At 49.6% G+C, this 21,682-nt stretch overlaps 6 protein-coding genes across 6 annotated transcripts; 2 read left to right on the top strand and 4 right to left on the bottom strand.

Annotated features, from left to right (window-relative positions):
- Nucleotides 1-102: 102 nt before the first annotated feature.
- AO090012000877 (putative mitochondrial 2-oxodicarboxylate carrier protein) lies at nucleotides 103-1,304 on the top strand (the record flags this gene model as incomplete). Its single annotated transcript, XM_023236671.1, has 2 exons — nucleotides 103-177; nucleotides 510-1,304. The coding sequence occupies 2 exons, from the start codon at nucleotides 103-105 to the stop codon at nucleotides 1,302-1,304; spliced, it is 870 nt and encodes a 289-aa protein (XP_023091575.1).
- Nucleotides 1,305-2,155: 851 nt separating this feature from the next.
- AO090012000876 (basic helix-loop-helix domain-containing protein) lies at nucleotides 2,156-3,649 on the bottom strand (the record flags this gene model as incomplete). Its single annotated transcript, XM_003190028.2, has 1 exon — nucleotides 2,156-3,649. The coding sequence occupies one exon, from the start codon at nucleotides 3,647-3,649 to the stop codon at nucleotides 2,156-2,158; it is 1,494 nt and encodes a 497-aa protein (XP_003190076.2).
- Nucleotides 3,650-12,933: 9,284 nt separating this feature from the next.
- Nucleotides 12,934-16,826, bottom strand: AO090012000873 (tRNA ligase; the record flags this gene model as incomplete). Its single annotated transcript, XM_023236670.1, has 2 exons — nucleotides 12,934-15,396; nucleotides 16,734-16,826. 2 exons carry the CDS (start codon nucleotides 16,824-16,826, stop codon nucleotides 12,934-12,936), a joined length of 2,556 nt encoding a protein of 851 aa, XP_023091574.1.
- Nucleotides 16,827-17,271: 445 nt separating this feature from the next.
- AO090012000872 (vacuolar protein sorting family 37 protein) lies at nucleotides 17,272-18,079 on the top strand (the record flags this gene model as incomplete). The annotated part of the gene is made up of 2 exons (XM_001727767.3): nucleotides 17,272-17,519; nucleotides 17,593-18,079. The coding sequence occupies 2 exons, from the start codon at nucleotides 17,272-17,274 to the stop codon at nucleotides 18,077-18,079; spliced, it is 735 nt and encodes a 244-aa protein (XP_001727819.1).
- A 208-nt stretch (nucleotides 18,080-18,287) lies between these two features.
- AO090012000871 (phosphatase PAP2 family protein) lies at nucleotides 18,288-19,537 on the bottom strand (the record flags this gene model as incomplete). Its single annotated transcript, XM_023236669.1, has 3 exons — nucleotides 18,288-18,781; nucleotides 18,895-19,394; nucleotides 19,452-19,537. 3 exons carry the CDS (start codon nucleotides 19,535-19,537, stop codon nucleotides 18,288-18,290), a joined length of 1,080 nt encoding a protein of 359 aa, XP_023091573.1.
- Nucleotides 19,538-20,810: 1,273 nt separating this feature from the next.
- pfy1 (profilin) lies at nucleotides 20,811-21,363 on the bottom strand (the record flags this gene model as incomplete). The annotated part of the gene is made up of 4 exons (XM_001727765.3): nucleotides 20,811-20,942; nucleotides 21,001-21,135; nucleotides 21,196-21,290; nucleotides 21,351-21,363. The coding sequence occupies 4 exons, from the start codon at nucleotides 21,361-21,363 to the stop codon at nucleotides 20,811-20,813; spliced, it is 375 nt and encodes a 124-aa protein (XP_001727817.1).
- Nucleotides 21,364-21,682: the final 319 nt, after the last annotated feature.

Raw genomic sequence — 21,682 nt, 5'->3', positions numbered from 1 at the left:
CGTGATCACCTTCCCTTTCTTTTTTCACTCCCCTCCACCTCCTACTCAGCTTCCATTGTCCATTGCTGCATAGTCTCTCTTGCAGGTTCCCTATTAGCGACAATGTCGGCCAACGCTCAGAAGCCCCTCCCCTTCCAATACCAGTTCGCCGCCGGTGCGGTGGCTGGTGTGTCTGAGGTGCGTTATCGGAGCTGTGACCTGTCATGCTAACCAACATCAACTGACTCAATTTCTAGATCCTGGTCATGTATGCTCAATTCCAAGTCCACAGTCACAAATCATATCCATTCTAACCAAAAGAATGTCCCCAGGTACCCATTGGACGTCGTCAAGACCCGAGTGTAAGCTCCCCAATCAGGCCATATCTGCCCCCAAACAAAGAAAACCAATCTAACCCGACACCCACACAGCCAACTTCAATCCGGCACCCGCGCCGCCGGCGAAGAGTTCTACACGGGCATGTTCGACTGCCTGCGCAAGATCGTCAAGAATGAGGGGTAAGCACTTAGCCGCCCATATCAATCCCGACACCAACCCACCTACGCACCCCAACCCTCAAATCAAACCCAAACCTAACCACGAATGCAAATAGCGCATCCCGTCTGTACCGCGGCATCTCCGCCCCGATCCTCATGGAAGCGCCCAAGCGCGCGACCAAATTCGCCGCAAACGACAGCTGGGGATCCTTCTACCGGGGCCTCTTCGGCGTCGACAAGCAAACACAATCTTTGGCCGTCCTGACCGGCGCAACGGCCGGAGCGACCGAATCCTTCGTCGTGGTCCCCTTCGAGCTCGTCAAGATCCGTCTGCAAGACCGCGCATCCAAGTACAACGGCATGCTGGACGTAGTCAAGAAGATCGTGCAAACCGAGGGTCCTCTGGCTCTGTACAACGGTCTCGAATCGACACTGTGGCGACACATTCTCTGGAACGCCGGATACTTCGGGTGTATTTTCCAGGTCCGGGCGCAGTTGCCTAAGGTCGAGCCTGGCAACAAGACGCAGCAGACGCGGAACGACCTCATCGCGGGTACGATTGGTGGTACGGCGGGTACGATTCTCAACACGCCGATGGATGTGGTGAAGTCGCGGATTCAGAATAGCCCTAAGGTGGCGGGACAGACACCCAAGTATAACTGGGCTTGGCCGGCTGTGGGAACGGTCATGAAGGAGGAGGGATTCGGGGCGCTGTACAAGGGTTTCATTCCTAAGGTGCTTCGGTTGGGTCCTGGTGGTGGTATTTTGTTGGTTGTGTTTACGGGAGTCATGGATTTCTTCCGTACTATGAGGGGTGAGAATGTCTGATTGAGTGCATTTGCTTCTGTTTTCTTGTCTGTTCTTCTTTTGCTTGCAAATAGAGAAAGACCTAGCTTTTTGCTTAGATGGAGGTGTAAAAGAGTTTATATATGTTCTTTATGTCAATGGGTCTTTTGATGATTTCTATTTCGGAAGATACAACTCTCAGGCTGTGTGCTACGCGTACTATGAAAACACTTCTGGACCAAGTCGGCAATTGGGGTCTAGAATTCAGTACCAGTAAAGAAACCCTTAGTGATGTATGACTAACCATTATATAACACAGCAAAGAACATCCGAGATACAACCAATCGCATCGTGGGCAAAGGAAATCTTGCGCAGGCAAAAAAAAAGAGAAAGGGTATCGATGTAAAAACGCATGCAGAAGCCCCTCTCAGACGGGCAGCATTGCTAGTAGAACACTAGTTCGCACCGCGTTCTGGATGAAATAGACAAAAAGCAGATGATACCGAGTCGGTCTTGGCCGTCATTATGCATAACATTATAAAGATAGAAAAAGCAACAAGTCTGAGCAGTAGAGAAGCATAAACCAGGAGGACGATAGCCAAAATAGACAGCAAAATGACAACGGGTGGAGCATTGATATAAAAGACAGACATGCGAGGTTATAACGATAATGGACAACGGAATAACGTAACCCAGCAAATCCACAACAATGAAAAAGCAACGAAGCAATACTTCACATGAACTAGGGGCGAGTGAATCAAAGAATTAGTCTGGGTATGTCAAGACTTCCGCGTACGCCGGATCGCTCCTTCCATATGACGCCGTGTATGCAATAGGTCATGCATGGCATGCACTCTTAGAATCCCGGATGGGCACAACACCATCAAAGATGTCTAGTTCATCTCCATTGCGTACTCATCTTCCTCCTTGAAGCTCATCCCCGCGTGGCCGGAGCTGCTCCAGTACTGGGCCTGGCCGGTCCCGCTGTTGCTACTAGCCCCGCTGTTGAACGAAGGGTTCAAGTTCTGTGGGCTCAAGCCACCGTTGGATGCGACAGGGTCTCCAGCCATATTGGTATGCTTCGGCACTCGCAACCCACTACCCGGCGCCCGGCTGTAGCTGAACGAACTGGGATCATTCTTCTCCAACGCATCTAGGATCTCTGTGCGCATGCGTTTCTCTTCCTCGGTTTGTTCGAATGGCCACGTGCCTCCCAGGCTGCTGATGAGCTCCGCCAGTTCGGCTTCCTGTTGGAGTTTCACATGTAGCGACCACATCAAGTCTCGCATCCAGCCAACGGCCCCGTTCAAGATGTCGCCTTTGTTCGGGCCCTTTTCCTTTTCTTCAATCGGCAAGCCCATGGTAATGTTGCCGGCCGCACGACGACCGTTGCCACCGGCCAACAAAGACGTGGCTGCGTTGGACCCGGCTCCAGTGCTCGACATGGCGGTGTTATTGACGAGTTGCTTCCGGACTTTGTCATCCTCTAGTCGATGCTGGGGGACGAGATGGGACAGGTCCTGAATACGCTCATTGATGTTGTCGCGCCGGCGGCGCTCGACCAGGTTATGTGAGGCTCTCCGACGACGTCGCTTGGCTTCCTGTGACTCCAGATCCTGGGCAGTTCCGGGCATGTGTGTATCAACCTTGGCCGGCAAGGAAGCATGCTTGCCCGATTTCAGGATTTCAGAGATTCCAACGTGGTGGGGATTGGGAGGAGATGAGATGGGAGATTCCACTCCAAATGAATGAGCACTTCCGGGTGTACCGTCCCACTGGTTCGAAAGAGTCTTTTGGTGTCGAGGGTGCAATCCGGTCCTGATGGGCTGAGCGGTTGGGAAACTGCCTGACTCCGGTGTTCCAAGAGTTAAGCCGCCTAAGGCAGGAGTCTTGGGTGTCATAGGGCTACGGACATCAGCGGAACGGTCCATTGTCTGCAGAGTGGGTCGTCCCTTGGTATTCATGTAGTTCTGTTCGAAATGGGAGCCGGCATTTTGCATATGCGCACCCGGCTGCTGTTGATTCATGGCTCGGAAATGATCATAATTGAAACTGTTATGCAAGAAGGGACTGTGCATAGGAGCCCCATCCGGCGTGTTCGAGTACATTTGGGACATCTGATTCGGGTGACTCATCGAGATCCCAGCGCTCGAGTGCTGGTCCTGGAGGAAGTTCATACTATCAGCGCGCTGGATGCCATTCTGTCCGTTAATTTCCAAGTCGAGCAACTCGTCCGTGTCAATTCCGGAGTTGCCGCCGAAGTTGAAGCTTTGGGATCCAAAGTTGTATGGCATAAATCCACTGTTGTGCATGGTTAGTTCGGAGGGGTCAACACCGTCATTGGTGCTGCCGTATTGATTGGGCATAGAATAACCGGCGTGCGACATCATGAAATGTTTGTGGTCACTGTGGTGGTCGTCAGGATCATGCTTAATGAAAATACTCGCTTCCGCCATCGTGCAGCTGATTGGCAGCTCCGAACAGGAAAGTCAAGCACGTTTCCAGAGGGAACCCCTTACGATCCAAGATCTGAATTGTCCGGAGTATAATGCGGAACAGGCAACTCAACTCCAACTTCTCGAGTAACGCGATGGATTCGCAAACGACAATCCTCGGGCGGATTCGTACACAGACTTAAAATAATAGGGCGTTGAGTTGGACGGGTTGATCTTTAACGGTCTTCGAGCAATCGGGCCAAGTCACAAATGGAGATCTAAGGCAAGGTGCACAAACCGCATCAGTAAACGTGTGCGCCAAGGTGCTAAACGCCGAGATCGCAAGGAGAAAATTAGGGGATTGCGGGTTTACCAACCAAGGATCTATGAAAGTCTGCAGAGATACCTCGTAACTGAGTAAGGATACGGCTAAAAGTATGAGTGGAAGATATTCACAGCGACGCAAGGGATGGCTGCTGCCAAATCCCGGAAGAACGAGGGCGTGGTGAAAGTATGAGTCGAAAGCGGACAAGGCGGAAAATGCCACGATGGGAGGCGGGAGTCACAACCCAATAGGTGGCACTGTCGAGCGCAAAGAGAAATACGAGGTACGCTGAAAGATTAAGGGTGTAAGCAATATAACATCGACCAACAGGGGTCACGATAGAATAGGAACAGGCTAAAGGAGGCGAGAAGGATGCGTGGCCATAAGCGAGGTGGGCAAAGGAGGGAAAAAAAAAGGTGACCAGAAATAGAATACTGGGTCCGGAGGCGACGGGGTTAAAAGACAATGGGGGTTAAAAAAAAGGGTAAAAAAACGTGGGTCAGAGACAGGATGGAACTTGGATGTGACAGAGCACGACAGAGATGAGATTTGCCTGTGAACCAAGCTCGAAGTCGGTTACAGATGATGTGTCTGTATGCGACAGGGAAAGAACAAGAAGACGATTAAGAAAGTGGGGAGAGCAGAAGAGATAGAGAGCGAGAGAGGGATTGCGATACTGATAGGAACTGCAAAAGGCACCGAGTGGGGGCGGCGCAGCAACCAAGGAGAAGACACAGAGAGGCGGTAAGCAATGACAGCAATGGCAATCCCTCCCGCCTAGGCGGTCTCGCTCGGCATTAAACTATTTTGTCGTGTTTGTTCTCTGGGCCGAAATGGAATGTTCGGTGCCTGAGTGGAGAAAAGGAAAAAAAGGAGTCGCCAGATTTCCCCAGAATTTGGTTTCCTTTGAATATGGGAAATCGACTTTGGCTCCGTTTGGGTTGAATCTTTTATTTTCTTTCCATCTGGCTCAGGCTCCTCTTTTCTGACCCTCGGATCGCTGTTCTCCGCTTGAGTGAGCCGGGAAGGTGCTTTTCCCCTCAGGGCCTGTGAGATGAAGTGTGCCTTAGAATGGTGCCCCGCGGCCTTGATGTCTGGGCAATGGGATCGTCGAATAAGCGCCCCACGGCCTGAAGATGCGATCGGTGGCTTCGGTCCCCGCTAAGAGAAAAACATACAGGGTTCGGGTTTCAGCGGCACCGCGCTACCATCGTTGAAGCATCCTTAAGGGGAGACAAAAAGAGGGGTATTGTCTCCGTCTCACATTTCCTGAGACATGATGCTCAGAAGGTGCTCTTGGCCTATGACGCCATTTCCACTCTCCCTTGATGATGATATGCGAAGGCAATGAGGAAATATCAAGAAAATGAAAATAAATAAATAAAAAATTGAAAATGCAAATTTTGAATCAAAGGATATTGATGTTGTGTTTAAGAAACTGTGGAAATATAAAAAACCATGCTAACTCACCAAGGATCGGTTCTGCAGCTAGCGATCAGAGGATCACTGACTATAAAACGGGAAGGGTTAGCAAAGACATCGAACTGTCTCCCATGGAGTCCCCACCGATGCCAGTTGGGGAAAGGACAAGTATAAGTAGAGACAGACGAAGCAACCAGACAGGAACAATACATGAGGTGTCGGTGCCTTGCACGTGGCAGTGACCACTTGCGCCTCAAAAGCCCAATCACTGCACCCGGCTGAGGCAAAAGAAGCAAAGAATTGGCAAGGCAACTATGAAGAGCCTCGTCCCCTCACAGTGCATGGTCATGAACTAGTATGGCGGATACGCCGGAACCAAGGATGGGGGCGAAAGGAGAATGAGTACTCACTTGAATATACGGTGATTGGCACCAAGATGCCGCAGGAACAAGAGGTTTGAGCACTGGTGCACAAACTGAATGGTTATACTTCGAGTTCCCTTTCATGAAGGGAAAATTGATGAGAGCGAAATGCGTTGCAGTGCGCTTGGGAAAGCGAATAATATAGGGCATGGATATCTCGACCTCGTCGGACTGTGTTGGAGAGTATCAAGACGAACAGGTAAAGGGAAATCAAAGGAGATACAAGAGGGTTGAACAACGAGGGAACGAAGGCTTTAAAGGACTTCGGAGGCGTTTGTCGGAGCCTCTCATTTGATATATCACGGTGAGGGTCATGCAGGCTGTCGATCTTAAAAATCAACGAGGCTTAACAAGACTGACTACAAGAATTACGTGCATTGCGGGATCCTCTCGAAAAATCCAGTTTAATTGTTTTTTTTTATTTTTTTTTATCAATATCTAGGTTTTGCTGCCACACCAAGGAAGGAAAGTAAAATAAAATAAAATAAAAAAGAAGAGGAATAAAAAATAAAAAAAAAAAAAAGAAATAAAAATAAAAATAAGTGGACCAGTGGCAATGAAGGTAAATGGATACTCGGTATGTGACAATACATAGGGCCAAGAGGTAAAGGGAGGACAAAGGAAAAAGAAAAAAGAGATTATTATTATATTATTATTAAAGTTCAAAAAGTAATCTTCATTTTACTAAAAGTGAATAAATAAAATAAATTACCTAAATATTGGACGACGAGACCGGGTGTGGCTATACGACTGGATATGGTGGAGGCCAAGGTCAGATATTCTTCCAACAAGGAGGGTAGCACACTCCGGATAGAGGAGAATAACATCCACCACAATCCCATGAGCACTCAGGTACTACTATATTTGTCACCTGTTCCCCCTTTCTACACGACGTCATGACTCACGTTGGTCGAGCTATTCTCTCTACTAGGAGTGAAAATAAGTCCTGCTGTTATTTTCGGACCTGCACACCGAAGCTTGCCTGAATGTATCAGATGCCCTCTTAGGGCAAAGTCCAGACATGCCAAGATCATTCAGCAGGCAGAATGATCAATGGGCATGGGGGAAGAAGGCTAGCTAATAGGCAGAAAGGCATAGTCACCCATTAATTAATGGATTAATGCACCAAATCCCTGTTTATCTTTTTTTTATTCGGTATTTACTTTCCCCCCCTCTCCTCCTCTGTTTCCTTTTATTCATTATAATCACGTTATTATATTGTTTTGCTCCTATATTTTTTTATGCAGATAATCATCGGATACGATGATATACCTCGCAAACCCCGAGAATGACATCATAGCTGACAGGGATAAGGAATACCTGGAGACCTGCCTTTCCCATGCAGGTATAGTATGGATCGTCTAAACGGTATGGAATGTACCTACTGGCTGATCGTGGAACACCATGTGGAAGGGATGAGTGGATGGAAAAGATCTCCTTCTCAACTGAAGTCTATCTGTCGGTGTGCGAACTCTCAGCGCTCAGCGAGTCCAACCAGGAGTACCATCCATCTCTTTGAATTTAAGCATTCGCAATGGCAACTGAAGGGATCTACAGGCTGGAAGCATGTGCCGAAGCGGCTAAACACCAAGCGGACTATGTGCTTCGACTGACTAGAAACGAGGGGGGTGTTAGGCTAGTTACTAGCTACTACAAGGTAACTCTCAATCCCACCCTAGAGGGAGACTAGTGGGAGGATCATTATCAATTCAGGATCGGAAGTCCGAGCGTTATCGAGGCTGACATCCAGCAGGCGGTCCGTGACACTCTGCAGTTGGGGTTTCTGTCGCCTCCCGAGCGATACCCTTCTCTGATAGGTGAAGGCCGGATTTAGTACGAGTCGAACTGCGATATTTCATGTGGTCGGTTGTCGATTGTTCGATCTCAAATTGTTACGATTATGTTTTGCAGTTCCCTGGTTCTGTGTCTTCTCCCAAACTCTGTTGGTCCGAATTAATATTAGTTTCTTTGCGATTATTCGTTTTCGTTTTCTTTATCTTAGCTCATATTTCTATTTTCTATTCATTCCTTCCCACCAATCTGGGGACATCCTTGATTTGAAATACCTCCAAGAATGTGGGGGACGCCTTTAATCAATCTGGGACATGGGGGTACATCCTTATGCCTCCGGAATGCTAGAAACCCGGGGCCACCCAATCATTTCAAGGAATTGCATTGGTTATCGGTCTTCCCTGGCCTTAAAACCTGAAAGTGTCGAATAGCGACAATCAGGGATGGCATGTCAAGATGTTTATCTCTTGACAGTGATATCCTAGTCCGGTATACTGGCGTACCAAGTCAAGTAAGGTATGAACCATGGTTCGAATAGCGAGTCAAAGTGAAAAACACAAAAGAGCGGTGTGCTACGAATGCTTTTTGTTATCCCAAGTCAACGAGTATATCTTCTCGTCCATGGTATCTACCATCTTCCTCGAGATTTACCATCGACGACCCCATGTCCGGAGGAATGGAGCCCGACGCAGTGCGTAGTTTGGCTCCCGTACCCGTGCCGTCCCGTGAAGGTTCGGAGTGCATGGCCGATAATCCACGGTTACTGCAAGGAGGACCATTAATTTGCAGTGTCTCCCCGCTGATACTAGTTAGCACTAAGAGCGTTACGGAAGTAATTCTTGGTTTTAGGGCGCTGGTTGCGAATGCTACTGTGGGGTTATGATTCAGTTAATTTAAAAAATTAATTGGAGGAGGACCATCGGAATTGCGCTTGCAACATCCAACGCAACGGGGATAAATTATCCGCGGCCATTATGTAACCTCAGACATGGGGATCGGAGGAGATATCAACTCGCCCTCGGATATTAGATGGGTCTCTTATCCGATCCCCACACGGGAAGAAGGATAATGGAAGCTCAGATGCGATAACTGGCGGGGTCATGGCATTGACAACTGCCGGAGGGGTGTGTGGACCAGGAGCATATCGGGACTATTGCAGGTGGGATTCAATGCCATCTACGTAATTAGTGGTAGGCTAGTCTTGTAGACCGCAACTTGGGAATAACTTTTGAGACTAGTCCTTCGTTGTACTGCCCCGAATATACTCCGGTAGTAGTAATCTGAAGTTCAAGTAGACTTCTGCAATCAACGGCTGCTCTAGAAAAGATCGACTAGGCTAAAGTTGATGACCCAACAGGGGGTACGCTGGATCGCCCCGGGTCTAAACAAGTGCAGTTGTATGGGGAGTATCGTAAGAGCTTCTGATCCATTTGCTAGGTATAGAGTGGGTACAGAACAACGGGTGGCTAACCACATTCGTGGAGGGGAAGACTGCACCTTGCCATTCAGACTCCATATGTACATACATACGTACATACTTTCAGGCTAGCACGTACATACTTTCATACATATCCCGATTTGCCTTAGCAGATACACTTCGCACGAGTACTCCATACGTCACTTTGGATGGTTCAGCGGGAACGGCGCTAAACAAATTAACCCGGGTGGGCGGTGGCGGAGACTCTCCTGTCCAATGGCCTCAGACATGAAGGACTGTGATCGCCCTTGTCCACCAATCCAATGTATTGCTGCTCCCTCCTCAAGCTCCTTCTCAGTTCATGATTGGTGGATCGCTGTTCAGCTGGATCATCAGCTCACTTTGGGTTTAGTGCCGACACCGCGTCGCCTGAAGTTACCGCCCGCATTAGCCGTGGCTGTGGGAATGCTGATTGGTTAGTAGTCCCCGTGCAGGAGGAGCTCTCAAAGCTGAGAAGGTGAGCAACCTCTCCATTCCTCCGTTTTTGTCTATCAACCTACTTGGATGATTGGGAGACCAACTGGACAAAAACAATAGTCAGTCATCACCAAAGTCTACACGACTCTGAAAATCAAGGTTCTTCTCATCCTAGCGTTGACCGAAAATATCCACGGTATGCACCATCATTGTTTCTGCCTCGCGTCCGACCACCCTCACTCACACACTCTTTTTCCCCTTCCCCCCCCTCCCTCTTTGCCCCCATCGTTCCCCCTCCTTCGTCCCATTTTTAGTTCTCCTCCTTTTGAGGGTCATCTGACAATGGCTAGTAGGGCAGCCTGTGTAGAAACGATCGCTCTCGAACTAGTGTTATCGCACCGTTACGTCCGTTCAATAGACCATCATCTTGCAGCCTTTCCCCCCCCCCCCCTCCCTCCCATTTCGATCTCCGCTGTGAGTCACTACGGGATTTACCGTCTCGGCTTGCATACCTTGGGTGGAAGACACCGTCATTCTTGGTGGGACGCAGCGTTACACCGCTCGATCTATATCCCTCTTTAACCTATCAACGTCGAGAGTCCAAGCAACCCTCTCTAGAGTTTAAACTGAGGGGACAGAGCTTCGTCGTCACCTCTTGAATGCCATTTTTAAAACTGTTCTAAAAGGCGATCACAAGCTTATTGACGCGACGCGACTCTGTGTCCGCGACGCTTCATTAGTTTTGCCCCGTGCCCCAAGCTCGGAGTCTAGCCCCGGTTGCGCAAAGTCATCTGGCCCGCATTGTCTTGCCCTATCACCTTCCCGGGTGCCATCCTCTCCCACCCTCCATCGTTGATATCTGCAGATCATCTGCACGCGCATAGTGGTTTCCGTCGTGCATAGTCCCTGCAGAGGTTTCCTCAGCTTGCCATCCCAGGGTGCATTCCCACTGGTCTACCCGCCGTTTACACTAACGCGGGAGTAACAGTGACTGGCCTAAAGTCTCAGTCTCTATCAAGAAAAGAAAACAGGTTTCCCGGGAAAGCGAGTCGTGATCATGGCGACTACTTCGTTCCGCGACTCAGTCAACTCATTGGGCTGGTCTCGGAGAGACCCAGACGTCCCCGTACGCACTAACGCCTCGTCCACGTCTTTCCTATCTCGGTTACAGTCATGGAATCCACTCGGTCAAGGCGAGGGATACGTGCAACTACCCACTCATGAAGCTCCAGGAGCTCCCCTCCCGGCTGCAAGTCGACGGGAGGAGGAAGATAATTTCTTCGCCTGTAAGTCCCCGAACATATGACCGATTCTCCGGAGGATCCCTATTCCTTGATTTTCTGCACTGCCTAGTCCAGGTGACGGAGATCCAGTTCCTGCATCAGAACGGGTGCCACGGAAGCCTATGGCTTCCGTTCTTATTCCCGTTTCTTGCACTTCATTTGTCTTCTTCTGTTTCCATCGTTTTCACAAGGCTGATATCGCACTAGTGAGTCGGTGGGATCGTATGCTCGTATTCATTGCATGCAATGCCGGCGCCGCGGTCTGTTTCTTTATTTGCTTTTTCTTATTCCCGGTGCTCTCGCTCAAACCCCGCAAATTTGCCATCCTGTAAGTCTCCAAATACCGACCCATCTCTCTGGATCCACGCAGGGCTCCTTTACACCACCACATTCCTAGAGTCCCGTGCACGCGGCGGTGTAAGACTTGTGGCTGAGGGCCACGCACTCCGATCGGGCCTAGCATCTGTCCTGCATGTTGTCGGCGACCACTCACTGCGAAGAGTCCGAATGCTTTGAGGCTGACAGAACCGGTTTTTCATTAGATGGTCTGTGGGTTCCTTACTGTTTTTGCTGTCATGGGCAGTTCTCATGGGACCCCTGGTTTACGCTAAACACCTGGTCTCGGGACCACGACTACCGTTTACTGCCGCCTATTTTGGGGCGATTGCCATGACTCTATACTTCGCCGTCGGGGTAAGTCCATGTTTCAGTCCTCAGTTACGTGCTATGTCTTGATGGGGATGGTGTCGTCTCCTAGTCTCTGTTTGCACCTCTGCCGCCCACGCTAGTAGGCGTTATAGCTGCACCTCGATCTGGCGTGCATTTGGTCTGGAACTAGATCTGCATGACATCACTGTGCGTGGTACATGTGAGCTCGGGGCAACAAATATACCGCAGATGCCGCATCTTGACCACACCCCCCTGTCTAGCTGTTTTCAAGATTCGTACTCCAAGATGACCAGCGTCGCTGACTCTCTCTTTGCAGCGACATAACACCTTCCTCACCCTCATCTCGTCGATCTTCCAACTGGCCGCTCTGATTTGGTACCTGGTCAGCTACTTTCCCATGGGTAGCACTGGGTTGCAATTCATGGGACGGTTTGGAGCGCAGCGCGTTACAACTTGGATGACCAGCTGACCGCCCCTCGCCAGAGGTATACTGTGGACTCATCGATCGTCGCCTGATAGACCCAGCTTATGTACTCTACAATTCTACATCCCTTGTAAACCTCGACGAATGGATAACGAATTGCAAAACACTCCTCTAGATATGTCTATAATGAATAAACCAGATTAAACCGCTCGAGAGGTAACTCAGATGCAACTCGTGCCATTCCAACACAGTAAATACCTCATAATCTCAACCCTAATCAGTATAATTCACCGACGCCACCTTCCCCCAACATCTAAGTTACATAGTAGCCTAGCTCCTAGCGAAACCATCACCAGGAAATCAGACCAGATCATACTCTCTCCACAGATACATAAACACATAGATACCTACATACCTCTCAACACCACCCCAAGTAGCGTTCAGCATTCATTCCATCTCCTAAATTACTACCGGTTGCATTCGATCTCTCCTTGATATATCCGACCCCGGTCATATATCTATAATATACTTATCTCCTTATCCTAGTACGAGAAAGACATACCATAAGATAAATCAAATATGGTTTGGGGAGTTGATACCGTTGTTTTTGTGGTGGGTTTGATACGTTTGTGGTTGATGTTAGGTTATATATTATGGATAGAATGGTGGTAAGTATATTTTGATTGTATACTTTTAATAAGATAATTGCTTGAACCATGGGAACTAGATTATGTTATCGAAGGATAGTTGACTGTTATATTGGGTGTTGGGGAAAGAAACTAATGTGATGGACTATTTATCTGTGCCAGGTGTCAAGGTGCTCGATGTGCTTAAAAGGCTAGATCGTAATATACATCATCTATGGATATCAGGGTGTGTTTATGTTTATGAGTTAAATGCATACTCATTAGAATTTAAACTTTTTTTTCCTTCTTTTATCTAACCTTTCTTTGAGTTGGTCTGTCCTGTCTTCTCTGTCTTCTTCGAGTCATAATCGGTCGTAAGTCTACCTCCTACTCATAACCAGTCCAACCGTACCATTCACCACCTTCACTCCCGGGATCTCAGCTTCCCAGATGCCCGTATCGCCTCCAGATCCCACCTGATGCCAGCGCTGCAACAGATCGTTACTTTCCTTGGGCTTGACCTGGGGCGAGATCGTGCCCACTGTAACGTGTGGGATGTCATTCGCACAAGCCCATCCCGCTTGCTCCTCGTCTTCTGGGGGCATGATCCGAGCAACGAAAGCCATCAAACGATCATCCCAGATAAGGCGTTCTAGCCGGACGCGGGCAGGAGCTAGAGCTGGGGTAACGGTAGGATCTGACTCAGGCTTCTCCTTCATCGTCTGGATGTACTGCTGGGTGTATCCGTCCCAAACTTCCGGGCGGTCTTTCTTCGAGGCTCGGTGAATCAATGTCACATGGAACGTGGGCTGGATGCGCCGGCTATTCGCTAACTGACGGTACACACGAGCTTTCTCGGGGTCCGTGGAGGGAGGGAACAACGATTGGAGGACTTCCGACACCTCAGCTGCCGGCAGGGAGATGCAGAAGTACTCGATACCCTTTGCCAAGCTCTCGGGAGTTACGCTAGGTGTTGGGGTTGACTGAGTGCCTTTTTTGTTCTTGTCCTTCTGATTCTTCGCCCCGTACTGGTGGCTGAGGTCTATCTGGACTTGGTAGTCGGACATCGCCCAGTCAAGGGCAGCATCGAGCTCTTCTGGTGTAGGGACCTGTTTCACGATTTGTGGGTAGAGTTTATGCAATGTTGTCACTACCGTCTCCAGGTTTCCCCGCGAATCAGCAGACACGTCTAGATCAATGACCTCATCGAAGCTTTTGTCCGGTTCACGGTCGGTATCGACACCTTCAAATCGACTGAGGAACCCTTCCATGATGCCGATAATCTCTTCGGAGTTCTTGCTTCCTGCGCGAATAGTCTGGTGGTTGTCGCCACGGTCGAGCACTCGTCGTCGGGTAACCTCACGAATGCCTGGGAGCATTTGCCCCTTGGGCTCGTGAACATACTGCAGAGCTACAAACCTAGCCCTAGGGACAACCGGAAAGATATCGTCCATGAGTTGCTGCCTTTCGCGCCGCATATGATTGTTCCGGTCCGCAATCACCACGGGATGTGCCGCCAAAAGATTCGTGATGTCGAGAGCAAACTTCTTCGGCTTATTCTTCTGCTTAGGGATGTTATCATTCTGCACGTGTCCCCATCCAAACAGTTTGGTTAAAGCCAGCGCCACTGTAGTCTTTCCACAGCCTAGAGACGCGATTGGAACCAGGATCACATCGTTCTTCACTTCTTCCTGCCCTTCCGCCTCCATCGCAATAATCTCGGATCCTTTCAGGCCTCGTTCCTGGAGGAAGCCCTCTCGCATGGCAATAATTCCGTGATTGTGCTGGTATTCCTTCGCTAGATGGGGGTTTTGGATGAGCTGTCTCCGCGCATACTTCAGGTACTCCTCGGTGATCTTCTTGTGTTTCTTGATGTTAGGGACCTTTCCGACGATAACAGCCTTGGTGCATTCACGCCACTGTCTGTACATCAAGTAGGGCTCCTCGAACTTGTATTTGAAGAACCAATCCTGGTACGGACCCTTACCACCTTCGTTCTTCTGACACCGAACCACAAATCCTTCCGTCTCTCGACCATCCCAGGTTCCAGATTCTGCACACCCATCGAGGAATCTCTTTACCGAATCGATATCGTCGTACTCCACGAATTTGGCTTTCTTGAACCCCCATTTATCGGCGAAGGCATGTACCTCGGAGCCCGGACACGTTCTGAAGTCAGGCACATTGTAGTTGATGCCATGCAAGTAGAAGCCAGCAGCCGATTCATCGTACGCTAGTACATGTTCCTCAAAGCTATCGTCACAGAGTTCACCAACCGCGGTAGCATTCATTTGACGTAACTCTCGAGCCAAGTCCTTCACCGACTTCCCCACGGTCGAGACATGTCGCTCAATCCACTGTTCACCTGCTTGTGCATGGCTAAGCTCGGCATCATTTCGGGACCCTGTCGAGTGTTTGCTGCAGACTAGTAGGGTGTCATCTTCCAGTCCAGAGAGGAAGATGATACATCCGTTTTCTTTCACACTAAGCTCGTACGGTCCCCGTGTGTTATTCTCGATATTCCTCCACTTGGTGTCGTTCACTTCGTCGACGTTGAAGAATTTGTCGTATCCGCGCACTGCGATCTCGGGCGCGCCGTCCTTTCTCCGGGTAGTGAAGAGGCCTCGCGCATAGGTAGGAAGGTCGCCACGTTTGTAATCCCAATCCATGAACTTCCACGAATCGACGGAGATGTTATCCGAGCCGACCACGGGAAAAGTAGACTTTTTGCAGGTGAAAGACTGCTTGCCCTTGCCCTTACCCTTCTTGCTGGCGGCCTCGAGGGCCTGGACCAGCTGCGAGACTTCACCGACGTCCTGCTGGACCATTTTGAATTTGACAGTCTGTAATAGACGCGAGAATCTCTTGATGAATTGCGCCAGTCAAAGTGTTATCGGAGCTGTGGTTTTCGACTCAAGTGGGGGATGTGTGCAGGAGCTGAGCACGACGACAGTTCGGAAGGAAGGAGCTGCTTTAACAGGGTCCTGATTCCTTCAATGTAACCAGAAGGCCTCGCCCCAAACCGTGACAGGTTGAGTCAAATGAAATGGAAGGAAGTACGAGGGGATGAGTCAGTTGTGGGGAGTGATGACACAAAGAAGGTGAAGATGGTTCTGTTTTCTTATCGGCAGCGGATCTGCGGGGCAATAAACTATGAATTAATTAATTTTCGATTTTTCTCTGCGCCGACCTTTTAAAGCTGCCCCTCATTCACTCTCTCACTCAACTTTTCCAGATTCTCCCTTCGATCATTATTCTAATATCCTGACTTGTTCTATTAATAGTGCTTTACTGGGTGAGTACCCGTTCAATCCACTTTTATGGCTCATCTCTGACTCATTGTCTAGTGAACATCATGTCTCAGCCCAACCCCTACATTCTGGCCTGCGACAACCCGTCCGCGGTGCTGACTCTCCTGCGTTCCGACCCATCCATCGCCTCGAACCAAGATGAGCACGGATACTCCCTCCTGCACGCCGCGGCATCCTACAACCACATTGACCTTCTGCGCGCCCTGGTCAAGGAATTCAACGTCAACGTGAACCTGCTCGACGAAGATGCCGAAACCTGTCTGTTCGTGACCGAGACCGTGGAGATTGCCAAATGTCTCGTCGAGGAGTTGGGCGTCGACTACAACCACAAGAACGATGAGGGCTTCACCGCTCAAGAGTCCATCGAGACCGACGGGTCGTTCCCCGAGGTTGCTGCCTATCTCCGCCAAGTCATGGGTCTGCCCCCTGCTCCGGCTCAGGACCAGGTCGCGGACTCTTTGAACCCCGCCCCGCCATTGCCATCCAACATCAAGGTGAACCTGGGCACGGTATCGGAGCAGGAGGCAAATGCTGGTATGGACCAGGTGGACCCGGAGTTCAAGCGGAGAATTGATGAATTGGCGGCCCGGGAGGACTTCCAGAGTGAGGCGACGCAGGCTCAACTTCGGGAGCTGGTTATGGAGGCCATTCGGGGATCCAATGTTGATACTCAGGATCGGGAGGTCCGGCGCAGAATGGACTAAGCCAGACAGAAGCAAGTTCTTATTAATGGCAAGGCTGCTCGATGCCTCCGGTTATCGTTTATTTGGTCGGATACCGACTCTCTAGATACGCTGTGAAGGACCGGTTGAATCTTTGAGTGGCTGAACTACTGCTCTGTCCTGATTCTGAGAATTGGACATGGTCACGGATATCCGGGGGATATCCACCCGAAAAGTACGATATGCAGGAAGTGAAAAACTTCCTCTTATCGCTGTCGGTGCTGTGGCTGCAGAAGCCATGGCGTTATGCGGTACCAACCCGTGTGCTACAATAGACCCATACGAGGCCCACTCGCCTGGCGGGAGTCGCATATGATGATGACTCGAACATATTTGATATTTCAGGACTATTATAGGAGTATCTCGGTAGTGTATTGGCTAGCGTTCATTTCAATGGATGATCATATGGTGTCGCCTCAGGCAGTCATCACATTCCCACTACGCCCTTGAACAACATACAAATTAGATCAATAGTGTATAGCAATCGTATATTAACGACAATCATGTCCGTAGCATGCACACCATAGACTACGTTAGCCTAGACCCTCAGGCAATAATATCGACTGATATGACGTACCCACGTGACCGCCCACATAGTTTCCCCGCATGAAGCCAACGACAAGACGATCCAATCCCGACATCACCTCCGCATTGAAACCCAGCAACCAATCTCTCATCCGTAACAATGAACCCAACCCTGAATTCCGATACGCCTCCGCCCCCGCCTCCCAAGCCCACCAGCCACGAGGCCAGTCGCCGGGGTACACCACAGCTCAACCCTTCGCTCCCAGGCACGCCGCAGACCCTCCACGAACGACCCTACCGAGCAGACACGACCATGCATCGCTACTCAACGGCCACGAACCCAAATGCACTCCCTCGACCACCGACCGTCGAAGAGGGCTGGTTACCGGAGAACGTAAAGGAGAAATCGTACGTGCCTTTCCCCTCCCTCCTCCTTCGCACCCTGAATCAAACAACATGATCTAATACTTTATAATCACAGAACCGTCGACCTCCAGACAATCCTCAAAGACCCGAGTCTAATCTCCGCGCTAGCAAGTCGACATCCTTCCCACACCGCGCACCAAGAGTACCTCCAGTCTCTACTAAAGTATAACAAGGATCTGGCGAGCCATTTACTAGAGCTTCAGGGACGGGTTGGGGAACTGCGCGGGTCGACGGAGACGCTGTTATTAACGCATCAATCGCTGGAGGTGTCGTGGCGGAAGAAACAGACGGAGATGGATGCCGCGCTGGCGCCTTGGTCGCCTAAGGCGTTGTACCAGCGGCTTTCGGCGTCGATCGCCGAGCAGGAGGCGGTTTGTCATGCCGTGGAGGAGAGTTTTCTTGAGGAAGAGCATCATGGACGGGCGACGGAGAAGGAGGTTGCGGATTGGATTCGCCGGGTGCGGGCGGAGGGGGCCAAGTTGGAGGCGAGACGGGAGGCTAAGGCAAGGTGGGATGAGGGGAGAGTGGGTGGGTGGAGGTGATCTGATACAGGTTGGGATGTTTCCCTGGTTTCTATTGGAATGGGTCTGGACCTGATTTATAACGTTACTTTATTTAAAGATGCACGGAGATGTCTCGACTATAGTGCGAACGGGGTATACAGCTATGACTAACTTGTTGTGTGTGGGGGAAAGAAAGATTCAAACTAACATCCAAAACACCTCTGTCCTTGGATCCTAACGCCGGTGCTCATTCGGCCAGGTTACGTGACCCGCTTTCCAGGTCGATGTCTTGACCTGCCGCACGAGATTCCGTCTGTGGGATATCTTTCATGCTGGACCAGTTGTCGCCGCCAATGTGACTGGGCAGTCCGACGCCCTTGAAGAAGGCATGTCGCCGACTTCTAGCGCCCCATGCCCAGCCGCCACCGCGCATGACGGGGAGGTGATACAGACGGAATGCGCCCCAGGCGAAAACCATACCCATGACGGAGCCGAAGATGATGTCGAATGCATGATGCCGGAAGTCAAACCAGCGCGACGCGGAGATGAAGAAGGCGACTGCCATCGGGACAAAGGCAAGGATCACCAAGAGGACGGGAGGCGCAGCTCCCAGGTCGCGAATGGTCTCGCGCTTCTGGGCGCGCAAATCCTGGCCGAAGGGCGAATGCGCCAGATAGGGGAATCCAATGGAGAACTTGGCGCATAACCACAGACTCAGATAGGTCAATCCGGCAAAGGCAACTAGATAGATATCGATCAATATCAAATCAATCCCAGCGTAACCCAAACCAAAATCAAACAAAACACAACACCAGTACACAGTATCTAAATAAATTAAAGAAAAGAAAACTCACAAGAAGAATGCCCACTCGGAAAACTCACAAACCCATCCACAACCAACATCTTCCCCCTATTTCTACAAATCTCCCAACTCACCACCGTCGGCGCACCCTCCACCTTCCCCCCAAGCCCCCCAACCACATAATCCCCAATATTACTCAAATCAGGATCACACCTAGCCAACATATCCGGTCTGGGCCGGCCATACAAATCCTTCAACCCCTCGGTGGCCATAAACGCCCCAGCAACAGCCAACGCCAGCCCCAACCACCCAGCATTCCACTCCCAGACCTTCACCCGCCAGGTCGCGCCCCGACCCCATGACCCGGGGATAATGACCAGAGTCACGAGAACGATGATCACAGCCGGCGCGATAAGGGCTACGACGACGAGGACGGCTGTGCTTACCGTTTCGTGGACGGTGTAGGGGAATGAGATGCTGGGGTCTGTTAGTGTGAAGGGACGGTGGTTGGGGGTGACTTTGTGGAAGCCGTAGCCTATTAGGGCTATTCCTCTGGTACTTTGTTAGTGTTGTGTTGGACTAGTAGGTGGATAGTAGGTGTGTGTGTACATGATGAATACCCAGTCGACTATGTAGGATATTAGCAATGGGAGGTAGCGTTTTGCGGTGGGGATGTTTATATTCTGGAGACCCATTGTGGGGGTGGTTTTGTCGGTGGGCATTTAGATTGTGTTTTGCCTTGTTGGTGTTGGTGTTGGTGTTGGTGTTTCTTGAATATGAGGTGTTAAGAGGAAGGAAAATAAGAGGTCGTCAATCACAGGAACAGTCAAGTCAAGTCAACTGACAGAAATACCCGCCAGGGATGACCAGACGAAGATCAAATGCGAGCCGCGATAATGACAGCCAATCAGTTCGAGACGTCGAGGGAAGCTGTGCTGTTAGACTTCAGGTTCATTAAATAGGAGAGTTCTTGGCTGGTCAACACTGCCTTTTTGCCAAGCTGGTGGTTCCGGGGGATTGTTCCTGTCTACCGGGAATGTTGTATGTGTGGTGTAGAGTGTACTTAATCTTTATTCTTCGAGGGATATTGGAATATTAGAAGGAGAGAGGCGACGTTAGACTGAGAACAGGAACTAGTAAAAGCTTCGTGTGGTTATATTTGTAGATCTTCTGCATGGAGGATAAATATTGAAGTCTAAATCGTTCGGCTTGGCGGTGCTAGAAATGCATTGTAAGCATGGTGGCACGGAGCTCCTGCAGGTTCTAGTGCGTGTTTTCTTTGGGAGTATATCATCATTTATTGTATTGGGTGTATTATAACAGGGTATATTGAGCTACAAGAGTTTGATTTTGTATTTTAGAAGGAATTCTTTTGTAGAACGAGACGAGCCCTAATATCAGACTGACGGAGTATAAGCTCTAGGCAGCAGTCAAGTTGACTTTCTTCTCTCCACCTCCGGGCTTAAGTATTATTAAATACCACTTTATCGGCATCCTACAGGCCATTTCTGGTAGGCTTCCATATTTTCAATGCAGTCGAGTTTAAATATTGGTGCAGTGTGTAGTCTTGATGGAAGAGGTATTCTAGTATTCATAGTACGGAGTAGATTGGTTATAGTTAACCTTTCTTTATTCCTGACCTATCAGAAGGGTGAATGTATATGTACTGTACATATTTATAAACTACCCTAAGAGGTTTCCCTAGGATGACATGGCGCATATTCACCAGGGCCTCTCAAGTTAGCCCACCATTCTTCTAGTGACCATCAAATATTATGCAGTTACTGACGGTGGCGTTTGGGGGGTTGTGGATCAGATTTGGTCAGATCCAGTGCTCGACAGGCCAAGGAGGGAAATTTTGTACGAACTGGGATCTGATGGTTATGTGATACAGTTTCTATACTCCCTACCATAGAATAGCATCAGATTGACGAAATCAATGGTTTGTTATAACCAAGGTAGCTTCCATCAGAAGCCCGCCGCAGTGAGCTGGTCCGCTAGTTTGTTTATGAAATACTGCCCCTGTGCAGGCGCAAGATTGCCGTATTCACCCACAATGATGAAACCCTTCATCCTCACCAGCATTGCCCCATTTCCCTCCTAAATTGAACTCTAAAGTCAGGTTTCCCTTCAACTTGAGATTGTTGTAAATACGCACCTGTACAACCCTGATAATGCGATCATCAGCGGCTGCAGGATGAAAGTGTCGTCCAGTAAGATCTAAGCCTGATTCATAGAAATGATCTTGATTTTCGAATGCGTCAAACATTGCACGCCGTTCAGCTTCAGATAGCTATAAGAATATATAAGCTGAATACCATAGTAGATTGCTTAACCGTGGTTGATAACTTACATTAAAACCCTCGCTAGATGCCCAAACAACAAGATCTTCTCCTATGAAGGCGGCATGAGCAAGTCCCTTTTGGATTAATTGGTAATCAACATAGTCTAGTCTTGTTAGTAATTGTAGAGCTAACTACACGGGGGAAGGAGATATATGGCCTGTACCTTGCCAAGACATCTTGGTAAAAAGTATCCTGTGACAGAAGGTTGTATGCTTCAACGATGCTTTGTTTCTTTCCAGAGAGCAAACGTTGGCATTCTTATACCACGTTGGCAGGCGGCAGTCTGTATTCCTCGCAAATGCCGTGAATATTCCATCTGTCATATCTACGAGCCGTGTACGCATTTCAGCCCAATCAATCCAATTAATATATGCATCCCTTCATCATGCATGACGGTCGAAGCCCTTAGGGGGGTGGTTATAGGATGAGAATGTATTTTAGGGGTTGGGGTTTCCTGCAGAGCATCGGTAGCCTTTCGCTGCTTTTAGTCAAGCA

The sequence above is a fragment of the Aspergillus oryzae genome, chromosome 4 (genome assembly GCF_000184455.2).
Source record: "Aspergillus oryzae RIB40 DNA, chromosome 4".
NCBI lineage: Eukaryota > Fungi > Ascomycota > Eurotiomycetes > Eurotiales > Aspergillaceae > Aspergillus > Aspergillus oryzae.
Note: the sequence above shows the minus strand (reverse complement) of the source record. Positions and strands in the feature narration are given on the sequence as shown.